The sequence below is a fragment of the Protomyctophum parallelum genome, assembly GCF_964188405.1.
Source record: "Protomyctophum parallelum genome assembly, chromosome: 2".
Lineage (NCBI taxonomy): Eukaryota > Metazoa > Chordata > Actinopteri > Myctophiformes > Myctophidae > Protomyctophum > Protomyctophum parallelum.
This window is the reverse complement of record NC_139699.1, coordinates 26,452,867-26,465,022: the sequence shown is the minus strand read 5'-3', so window position 1 is coordinate 26,465,022 and position 12,156 is coordinate 26,452,867. Positions and strand designations below refer to the sequence as shown.

Genomic DNA, 12,156 nt, shown 5'->3' with positions numbered 1-12,156 from the left:
CAAGTCAGGCTTGAAAAGCTAAGCTCACAGGTAGGTTGTGGAAAAGGGGAGCAGCACTGCCATTGCGCTGGCTGTGATGGCTGGATATTCTTTCAAGTATCAAGAGACTTGCCTGCTTCGTTGTGTCTTTCTCCTTTTTTTCTTTCAAGCTCACGAAAAAGTGTTTGTCCTTCGTAGCGAGTTCATCATGATTGGTATGAAGGTGGCGCTTCAGTATACTCGGAACCATGCGCTGTTTGCAAGCTTGAATCCACAAACTATACACAGCGGAATCGGGTACGTTTTATCCCCAGTAAACGTGAATCCAAACTTCATGTAATCATCGCGGTACAGTCTGGCAGGGGCTTTCTTTGTAGGCGTTGCGTTAGTAGCCGCTGTTGTTGCTGTGCCGTCGTCAGGTGGAGGTGACTCGGCGGCGCTGTGTGTGTGCTGCTATCGGGTTCTGGTGGTGTCTTTCTGGAGGGAGCGAAATGTCTGTGCTGTGCCCCATTTATACAGTAAAGTTGCCAGGCGATTAACATTTCTATGGCCGATGGTCGTTAAGAGTGAAGAGTCTATTGTTCCGTCGTCATGTTGTTTTCGCATGTCTATTTAGACGTGTGACAACAACAACGACGCAACAATAGGACGCCTATCTATCGCTTTCCGGGGAGGGCTAGTGTTACTTTTGGTCAAAATCTCGAGGCACACCTGGAGATTTCAAAGGCACAGTAAAGTGCCGCGGTACATAGGTTGAGAAACACTGCAGTATGATACACTTGAGCAGGGCAGTGTAATGAGTGCTGAGTGTATGATACAGTACGTGAACAGGGTTGGGGTGCAACAGTTAGAGATGTAAGACATATTTCTTTGGTTAACCCATTTTGACCAGATTCTAAAAACACAGTTTTCTGAAAAGCTATGTTTCTATGTCAGTCGTTCTTCGATTTTTCAAAAAATAGCAGACCTACAAGCCTATGAGCTTGTAGATCTGCTATTTTTCAATGGCTAAAGCATAACAATGCTAACACCAAAAGGGGTTCCCGCCCAAAATGGGTTATAAAGGAAAAAGTTAATGTGCTCTTTATTCTGATATAGCGTTAAGGACAACTCCTAACGCCATGGACTAGAGCTAGTACTGTTTTATGATACAGCGGTATGATTAATGTTATATGAAGTTGATGCGACCGTGATCGGCTGTCAATAACGCTTGTTTTGATTAGAATCGAAATCTGTGATTTAGATTCAGAGATAAAAGGGTGGGAAGATTCCGGGTACCATTGGAGTCAATAACAATTTACAATTTAGGCATTTAGCAGACGCTCTTAATCCAGAGCGATTTACATTAAGCAATAACAAAAAGCATGGCATACATCACAAAAGTAGTTATCATGAAACATGCGTAAGCTAAGAACGTAACGGAGTATCTATATCATGAAACTATATACTATACTATACTATACTATACTATACTATTATGTACTATAAAGTGCTATGACTACATAAAATGCAATTCTAGTGCTGTCTACGTAGCATGCTATAAGTCTGTTTAAAATGCTATCTAAGTCTACATAAAGTGCTATCTATGGAGGGAATATGAGGGGGGGGGGGGGTCATTATGCTGACGGACCATCAGACTGTGTCTGAGGTGCTATTTACACGAGGATGGTGTTCATATAAAACGTCAAAATAAAGTATCGTTTGCTGCTGTCATTTAGACGAGAACCGTGTTCTCAGGAGGTGAAAACGCAACGAAGTGAAACCACCTCCCAGAGTGGAAATCATTCAGAACGCCGTTTCCTATGGTCTCCAATAAACAGGCAAAACGGTGAATCCGCAAAACGTATGACATCATGGCTCACGTTGGCTCACAGCGCATATGTTTATTACATTGATGCAGAGCCATATCATTATGATATAATGGAGTTCCTGAACAAGCCTCCCTCCTCGCCTACAAAGTGCTGCTCATCAGCGATGTTGAATGTAAAACCATGATGTAAATAAAAAGCCTTGTGATAGACGGCAGCCGCGGCAGCAGCGTTTATGTAGCCTAATGTATTTACGTGGGTGACCTGTCTATTTGGCAGCCCGTTATCGCCACCTAGCGACAGTATAGCATAATAGCACATCATATCATAACGTGTGCGTTCTCGTGTAAAGGGTAAGAAAAAATGAGAACGCAACGGGACTTTGACGTGTTATATGGAGATGGTCGCCGTCTAAAAGGCCTGAGTGTGTGTGTGTGTGTGTGTGTGCAGCTCCACTACAGGGAGGACGTGTGCAGTCCCAACACCAACATGGGCGTGCTGCTTATCGAGTTCTTCGAACTGTACGGGCGACACTTCAACTACCTGAAGACGGGCATCAGGATAAAGGACGGCGGCTGCTACGTAGCAAAGGACGAGGTGCAGAAGAGCATGATGGACGGATACAGGCCGTCCATGCTGTACATCGAGGACCCACTGCAGCCAGGTAGGGACTAGGACTGGTTTTCAACCCTTTTCATATCAATTTATTCAGCATTTGAGCCACGGGCCACCATTTGATGAGATTTAGCTGGGGGGGGGGGGGGCGGACGAACGTGACGTGACGTAAAGTTTAAGCCATCGTTGGATGTGACGTTTCGAGCCTTACCGTATCTTCATCAGTCTGATGTCGGTCTTCTTGTTTTTTTTTCCTCCATTATATTTCGAATTTTCGATCGTGATGCGATGAAAAATTTGAAATCGTATCCGAACCTCGGATGTCTGATCAGCAAGATCCTAATTATAATAGTAGTCTATGTTCCATGCGTGCTGGGTGAGCAAGGCGTTGCCTAGCAACTGGCTCAGGGCAAAAAGTTGTTTTTTAGCGGTGCAGTTTCAGATCCATATAAAGCAATATAAGACATATACAGTATATACATCGATCGCAGACAACAGATGGCTATTAAAATGCGTATACAGTATATACGTCAACAGCATACAATGTGTATATGTTCTGGATTTCTTACAGGGAGAGGGAGGACGAGTTGTGGATGTTTACAAAGAGTCTTATCGGAACAACAGCGAAGGACACACATCCATAATAAATCCTTGTATTGTTGTTTTTTTCCTTCCAGACAACGATGTGGGCCGGAGCTCATACGGAGCCATGCAGGTGAAGCAGGCTTTTGACTACGCCTATGTGGTGCTCAGCCACGCCGTGTCTCCCATCGCCAAGTATTACCCCAACAATGACACAGAGAGGTAAGGGAGGACATCCTAGGTCATTGTTGACAAGCACCAAAGCACCATGAGTTGCAGAGAACAGCGTTTTGCTCCCTCGTATGCCTAGCGTGTATTATATGGATGTGACATGGAACTGATTCGCCCACATATTGTTGCTGTCGGGCAGAAACCTCTGCATCTCCATATTCTAACCTTTTGTGGGTTTTTGAGGGGCGCTAGCCCCTCCTATGCCCATCTTTGTGTGTCTGTGTGTACCCCATAGCGATGATTTATTGGCTGAGCAATGTGTGTACCGCATAGAGATGATTTGATTGGCTGAAGAATGTGTGTACCCCATAGCCAGGGCTTAAAGTTCTCCGTCCCGGGGACGGATTTCCGTCCTGGGGATTTCATAGGAACCATTAGGGATCAGTGTAGATCTGCAGAAAAATATTATTAAGGGGGGTATGTATGTGTACAGTGTAGAGAATCTAGAGATTGCCTTGGTGTGAATGACATGACGGAAGCAGTCACAACGCAGCAGGCTTGCTATGCTAGTGAAGTGATATGAGGGGCTCAGGGGCCAGGGGGGCAGCAAAAACTGCCAATCCGATCCTCATAATAATAATTTGATTAATAACGAGTGAGTGCCCGTGTGTGCATTGACTCCTAGTTGCATGCCTGCCACTCCGATTCTGAATTGAATTTTAATTCACACATTAATCATGTTACCAAGATTGCCTTTTTTCACCTTAGAAATATTGCACGAATCAGAGCCTATGTGTCCTTGGACGATGCAAAAACGCTAATCCACGTTTTTTCTCGGCTTGATTACTGCAATGCACTTTTTTCAGGACTGCCTAAGAAAACAACTGACAGATTACAACTTGTCCAAAATGCAGCAGCCAGAGTTTTAACTAGAACTAAGATGAGAGAACATATTACTCCAGTTTTGGCATCACTGCACTGGCTTCCGGTTGTTTTTAGGATTGATTTTAAAATTATTTTACTTGTCTATAAAGCTCTCAATGGTCTCGCACCTTCCTACCTACATGACTGCCTGCCTAAATATGTCCCAAACCGCCCGCTAAGGTCTTCCACTGCTGGCCTGCTCGCTTTGCCTAAAAAAATGGCAACTAAAAAATACGGGGAAGCAGCTTTTTGCTTCTACGGGCCATCGGCATGGAACAAGCTCCCTCTGTACCTTCGTCAGGCAGCCTCTGTAGACATTTTTAAAGCTCAGCTCAAGACCCACTTCTACAACATTGCTTTTAAGTGATCTTATATTTTTTGTTATTCATGTCCTCACTGTATTGCATTACTGCTTGTTTTTTAATGTCGTTGCCTTGCTTTTCTTTTATTCTCCATTGTTCTGTAAAGCACTTTGAGCTGCATTTGATGTCATGAAAGGTGCTATACAAATAAAGTTTTATTATTATTTATTATTACTCAGCCTGCCCTGCTCTACGAATGACAAACATTAGGACAAATCAAAGTTATCAAACAGCGAAAGTTGCCGATCTGCATGAGGAAACTAATACACTTTTGTGGAGATCTTTTACAGCCTCCTGTTACGCACCAATTAGTCTAGGGGTAAAGGGTACGCATAACATATAAAATGGACAGGAAACCTCACTCAAAAGTTGAAAATGCGTTTACTTGTACTTCAGATATAAGGTACAAAAGTGTTCTTAATACAAATGGCTCATGTTAATCGACTTTCAAGTATATTGGCAATCATTTATAATAGTGATAACTAGTAGACAGTATTATAAATAGGATAAGATATTAAAGCAGAGCGGTATAGTGGTGGGGTGTTCCCAGAAAGAAAAAGGAGACAACAAACAATAACTTCGCCTAACCAAAACCTAACTGATAACAAAGGGAAACTACAACTTAAGCCTGACACTCCTTCCCGAAGGGAGCTGAACATAAAACAAAAGGATAAGCAAAAGTTGACCAACAGAATAATAGCGAACAGCTAGAGCTAAATAAGCGTTGTCCTTTATAGTAGACGCTATAGTCACATGACCGGCTCAGCCAATGAGGGTGATCACTGATCAGTACCTCACGCAGCTTCTACCGGTTCTCGCGAGAGATGGCGAGTGAGAAGGGACATCATCAACAACAGCAGCACTGGCCGTAGTGGCACAGCGTAAACAAGACTGCTGGTAGTCCTGATATATAAGCTTAGCTCCATAAATGTAAACAACTAGAAAATTCGCAAATTTAAAAAATTGCAGAGTGTGGCTTACATATGCCCCTCCCACTAATATTGCCAGCCAATTACAATGTCGCGTCACCACTGTGATCATGCGTAAGTAATTCGGAGGGGATTTAACCCCCGAAATTCATGTTTTTCCGACAAACGGTTACATTTCTCGCATTTGCGGCGCCCCCTATGGATGAAAATGGAATTGCTTTTAGAACTTGGTTGATTGAACCACCCCGGACATGTGATTCAAGTTTGGGATGGATTGGACATTCCGTTCGTGATTTATGGCATTTTTTGTGATATAGGCCCCTTCTACTAACTTCGGAAGACGATTACGGCCGAACGATACGCACTACCAAAATTCTGCAGTTGGTGTTTTAATCGGATAGGTCCAGAGATCATGTGTGCCGATTTCTGTGAGATTTGGACAAAATTTGTAGGAGGAAAAGCAAAAAGTGTGCTGAGGCGAGCCCACAATAAAGTGTTACAATTACAAGAGTCTGGTTGCCCATTCGGGCAACCACACTAACTATTGGTCCTTTATTATTTTATTATTGGTTTTTTTCTTCGTAATCTATTGCCCTATCATCATACTACAGCGTCACTCACATGCATTTTGAGCTTGTAGATCTGCTACATTTGCTGTTTTTTTAACAGTAACTGTTTTGGACACAATGTATTAAGTTACATGGAGCTGTTGACATGCCCGGCGGCCACTAGATGTCTCTCTTCCCTTGTGCATCCACAGTATACTGGGGCGAATAATCCGGGTGACCCAGGAGGTGGACGAGTACAGGGAATGGATCAGCAAGCAGTGGGGGTCCCAGTCTCAGAACGACATGCCTCTCAACAGTAAGTTCCACACCTGCTTTCATTCATTCCAAATGGCCCCTTTTGGGTGTGTAACTCAGAGAGTGTAAAAATAATGTAAATGTTTCCAAGAGTTTTGCCTTCAAGATGAAAACGTCCCCGACCGTGTGTCACTCTCTCTCTCCTCTCCATCAGGGAACGAAGTCACCCTGCTGGTAGAACCACAACAACAACAACAACAACAACTGGACGAGTGCAACAACAACGTCCCCGACAGCGACGAGCCGGTGGTGGTGGTGCTGCCGCCGCCCGTCCCCCGTGGCAGCAAGACCTCCTCCAACTCCTCGTCCCCGTCTCCTTCACTGCGCTCCTCCCCTTCCTCCTCCCCACTGTCTCCATCCTCCTCCTCCACCGCGTCCAGCTCCAGTGACGCGGTCAGTCCCAAGAACCTACGACATGTCGCGCAATGTTGTAGAGCAGTGTTTCTCTGATCTTTTTCATATCAATGACCACCTTTTGATGATTAAGCTTAGATTTAGATTTAGCCTCTCAGACCCAGAACGTAGAATATTTTGTTATCGTTGGATTAGATTTGGTCCACAATGCCATGCTGTACTGATGTGGTACCATGGGAGAGATAAAAGGCCAACATTGAGCCAAAACAAAGGTAGTCGACAAACATTTTGTCATCGTTTGTCGTCAAAATCTACCGTCCCTCCCTGTGCTCTGAGTGCTCCCAGAGCACAGTGGTAACGGCAACACACTTTCTGAATAACTTGAGAACACACCCAAACTTTGACCCAGGAATAGTAGTTACTTTTTGAATTGTCGGCTAAAGATTAGCTTGAACTGTGTTTCTCCCCATGCAGGACTCGGACGGGACCCCCTGTAAAACGGCCAAGCAGCAGTCTGGCGGACGTGCCGCCAGTGGCCACAGAGAGCAGACAGGGGGTGTGAGCAACCACAGAACACAGAGCCACTCCACCAGCACTCCACAAGGAAACAACAAGGGAGGCAAGGTACTGTCCAGGCTCTCTCCATGGCTCCCAGTGAACCACCAGCACCCAGAGTTTGGGTTTACCTACTGTCGTACCACACTGTTGTCTCTCTGCATCTGCTGCTTCTGATGTCACTCTGGAGGGGGCTGTCATGATTACAAAATTAAGTTGACAATCAATTGTCACAAAGATAATTGCAATTAACGATTTAATTGTGTTTTTGGCTTTGAACATTGGAATGTATGAATAAATAATACATTTCTGTTTGCCTGTAATCAAAAAAATGAATACAAAGTTACTGACATTTGTCATTTTTATACTTAAAGGTCAATATCTACAAGCTTTTTTTAATGTATATATGTTTTTCAACATGGAAACGGTTACTACGATTATGACAAAATAATGGCGATGATGTCAAATAATTGCGATTGGACGATTATGTAATAATTGTGACAGGCCTAACTCTGGTCAAAGAGCGTCTGCTAAATGCCTACATTGTACATTTTAACCCAGATGTGAGTTCATGCTATAGTGTCAAGGAAATATATTAACCCATTTTGGGCGGGAACACCTTTTGGTGTTAGCATTATGTTATGCTTTAGCTATTGAAAAATAGCAGATCTACAAGTGAGTGGCGCGCTATGAGCTTGTAGGTCTGCTATTTTTGAATAATCGAAGAACGACTGACATAGAAACACAGCTTTTTCAGAAAACTGTCAGGATGTAGAAGACATTTTTAGAATCTGATCTCAGGTCAGAATGGGTTCAAATCTAATGTGTTTTTGGCATGCAATCCTCCCTGCAGGCCCGGCCATCTCGCTCTCATCACAAGAACATCCACCACGGCCAGCAGGGGTCCTCGTCCTCCAGCGCCAAAACGACAAGCCATCAGAACAACAAGCCTCATCACCAGGGCAACGGCAAGAAGAGGAAAAATCAGCGAGACGCCACAACAGCACACGAGGACCTGTGTAGATAGGGGGCAGCAGACCCTCCCCTAACCCCACCATGTCCCTCGAAACCCCCCCCCCCCCTGCTCCTCTCCTAAACTCCTGTCCCTGCTGCTGCTGAGTTAAACTGACTGACTGTCCCGCTGCCTTTGGGACATTGTTAGTAGTATTAAGGATCTTTATTTGTCTCTCTCTCTCTCTCTTTCGAGCCTTTGTGTAAAGGGGCGGGGCACATATGCAAGCGTTTTATAGTAGAAAAATGACACGCAAAAATAGATAAAGTAATTTCTTTAGGAAATGGAAGAGCTGAAGTTCTTTGGACGTGAACTGAAGTCATGAAGGAAGAACGGCTTGTTTCGCTTCACGGTGGGATCGACCCCCCCCACCACCACCACACACACACCTAACATAATCTTGGATCTTGTAGCCCCCCTGGGGACAGGACAGGACATGGTGTTTTTTTGGACATGACTGTGGGAGCAATACCCTGGAACTGCTGGCTACAACATTACAGAGAGGAACAGAAAAGAAAAGGAAGAAAAAAAAATAAGGAAAAAAACACGCAAATGTTATGTTGAACAAAAAAATCTAATGTAATTTTTTTTTCTTTTTTTTAGATGGTAACCTGAAAATGCAATCTGAAAGATTGGGGGCTATAACTTATGCATGACAATTTTCTTTTGTTGATGGGTGGTCTTTTTTTTGTTACGTCTAAAACAGATTATACAAAGATTTGTACAAAAAAAAGACAAAAACAAGCTACAAAAAAACTTTAAAAAAATAAAAAACTTAAAAACCCCAACAAAATGAACAAAAATCATAAAAACTACTTGTTTCATATGACTTTTTACAGGTTGTACCGATTCAATACGTGTAGATGATGTGCACATTTTGCCCCCGAGCCCTGCATTTTTGGTATAGCCAAGAGTTTTGGGTTTGGGGTTCCATTGCCAACATGAATCATCAGCATCTATTTGTATTCGCGGCTGCTCTCTCTACGAGTGTGCTAATTAGTGAGCTAATTGCGCGCGCGCACACACACACACACACAATTCATTTGTTCTCTGTTGTACGACTGTGTCACACCCCCGAAAGTAGGCGATCTACAAGCTCACAATGCCTTGTGGATGCAATGCCTTGTGAGTTTATAGATTGTCTATTTTCCGCACATGCGACACCATACAACAAAGTATACCTGGGCTACACACGCACAAACACACACACACACACACACACACACTCTCACACTCACACACCCACACCGAGCCTGATAGATGACTGGATAGAGACTGTTTCTGTCACATACAGCTCAATAGCACAGCCATACAGCAGTTTAGTGGCTTTATATGAATGCAGGTTCAAATTAGTAAAGGGTGATAATTATTTTATTAAAATCCTACACTTGAAAAAGAAAAAGTATAAACAATCTGACTGGGTGCTTAATCTGTTCCCTTGGTAATTTACCTACTACAAAAAAATCATTTGTATCTGTTAAATGTATTTATTTTTTTATTAATTATATGAATATAGTATGAATATGTTATTAACATTAGAAAGCGATTATATCCTTCAAGTCCTTTGGGATAGGATAAATTGAGGTATCGGAGGGCGGCGAGGAGGGGTTCATGTACCGTACAATGATGCCGTTATGTTATATATCATTGCCTTCTATTTTTTCCTTTTTTTTTCAGTAATAGTTGAAGTGACCAAGTTACTTTGAAAAGTTGAGAGACCATTTTACAAGTCATAACAGAGCATTTTCCTTTATTTTTTTCTTTTTCCCCTTTTTATTTTGAATGTGGCTGGTCTACTTACTTTAAAAGGGATCCGAGTGTTTTTTTTCTTCTTTTCGTTTTAAACAAAACCTCCCCCCCCCCCCTTTTTTTTTGAGGGGGAGAAATCAAATGACTTCATTGGTGGTCAACCCTTCCCCCATCTCTCACTGCAGTTCAGCAACTTAACCCGTAGGTGGCATCATTGCTCAAGGTCTGAACCTTCATTGGAGTTTGCGTCTGTATACTGCATTTGGACATTTCATCTCTTACAACATACATACATTCAGGTGGAAATGGTGAATCATTTTTGGGTGAAGTGGTCCAGGTGATGATGATACATCACTTAGAACAGATAAAATCCTCTGTCGGGGTGGAAACCTCATTTTGTCCAAAACTGTTTTCAGGTTTCCAAAAGAATAAATGAAGTAGCAGCTCGAAATGTATGAATTCATGAAAAAACAACCACAAAAAGTTAAACTAGACGAGATTAGAGGTTTCTGCCCGACGGCAATGGAGCATACTCTCAGAAGCACACAAAGGACCCGTTGTATGAGAAATATTCTGCTGTCCATAACACGCAAGATATCCACAGCAATAACTACCTACCGCCCTATACTGTACCTACTAGTTAGGACATGTATTACTGTACTTTGCTATTACTACTATTATGATTAGTCGAGAACAGCTATTACACTTTTCACCATTGCAGTCACCTGGATGATCACGGCCTACTCCTTTTGTGTTTAGACAACTTTTCCTTTATATACGTTGAATGAATGAATGAATGCACTACTACTACTACTTATCTGGTATTGAATTGAAGACTGTAGTCCTTCCAATATGTTTTTTTTTTTTTTTTTTTTTTTTCTAAATGCAGTATATAAGTGCTGGCCTGGGGGTGAAGGACGGCAAAAGGGTGAGATTTGTCAACAGTGCCATCAAGAATGTTCCGTCACGATCTCTCTTTCAATCCCAAACTGTACTCATCCAAATTGTTTCTCTGCAGCTATATTTACAATTCATGCAATAAAAACAACCACAGTACAATTCAAATCTGGCGTATTTGAAACTAAGGTCTTGTATGTTAGGAACTTGTATTGCTGTAAAGTCCTGTGATATGTTTGTTTGCTTACCAACAGTAGAATGGGCCTAGGGATGGGACAGTATGAACATTTCATGTCTCAATGATTGTGGCAAAAATGATTGCGATAATCAGAATGCAAACTCATTCAGGACGGGAACCCCCTTTTGAGGTTCTTGTTGCTATCTACAGTATAGCAATTATCTGCCTCAGTTCTAAATGGGTTAAGGGACCACTTCACCACTTTTCAACCTATTGGTCCTCACTAATGCCACAATTATTTTCTACTCTGTGTCTCACGGGAGGGCTGTGGGTAGTTCAGAAAGTCCACCAGTGACATCATCGATGGGGAACTGCATGCTTTCTATTCCTGAAAAGTTGCAATGTGATAATGGAAGCAATCGTTCTCACGATATTTGAAAAAATATATATCGTTTAAAAAAAAACCTGCCTAATGATGTCACTGGTGGACGGGTTTCTGAACTGCAGCGCCCACAGCCCTCCTATGAGATACAGACTGAGTAAATTGTGGTATTTCATTAGTCAGGACCAAATATATGAAGATAAGTTGAAAAGTGGTGAAGTGGTCCTTTAAGTTAAAACTTAATAAAATGGCACTATTGTTATCCCTCTTCTGTGGTGAATGTTTGGCAAAAATAGCTGATCTATAAGATCACAATACGTTGCGAGCTTGTATATCTGCAATGTTTTGCTAAATGGAGTTGTGTAGAGCATACCAAATGAGCTTTTTTTAAATGTTTTTTTGTGGCTTTTGTCATGGAGGGACAGACAGTAGGCTGACAGGAAATGGGGGGAAGACATGCAGTAAAGGCCGTCGGGATCGGGAGTCGAACCCGCGGCACACTGGCAGACTGGATTACCAGCCAAGGTGCCTGGACCGCTGAGCCATGGCCCAGGTCACCAAATTAGCTCTTTACAGGAACCCCATTTCCGGAAGCGGTTTTATCACACTGTCAGAGCTGGTACGTGAACTTCACATCTGCTATACCGGTCAATTACACACACACCATGAAGCGTTGAATTCATGGATATTTTTGAGGGGTGCTAGCCCCTCCTATGTCCAGCTTTGAGGATTTGTGTCCTAACACAAACATTGAATGCTATTGACAATGAATGGCCAGTTTTGAGTGTTTGTCCTA

General features: G+C 42.7%; 1 protein-coding gene across 1 annotated transcript in view; it reads left to right on the top strand.

The window, feature by feature from the left end:
- tent4b (terminal nucleotidyltransferase 4B) overlaps positions 1-10,968 on the top strand; it is a 64,486-nt gene extending 53,518 nt beyond the window's left edge. Inside the window, exons 7-12 of the mRNA XM_083759858.1 lie at positions 2,238-2,451; positions 3,080-3,206; positions 6,131-6,234; positions 6,388-6,626; positions 7,062-7,211; positions 7,996-10,968. Coding sequence (XP_083615984.1) covers positions 2,238-2,451; positions 3,080-3,206; positions 6,131-6,234; positions 6,388-6,626; positions 7,062-7,211; positions 7,996-8,169 — 1,008 coding nt within the window. The 3' untranslated portion in view covers positions 8,170-10,968. The remainder of the gene's footprint in view (positions 1-2,237; positions 2,452-3,079; positions 3,207-6,130; positions 6,235-6,387; positions 6,627-7,061; positions 7,212-7,995) is intronic.
- The last annotated feature ends 1,188 nt before the right edge of the window (positions 10,969-12,156 follow it).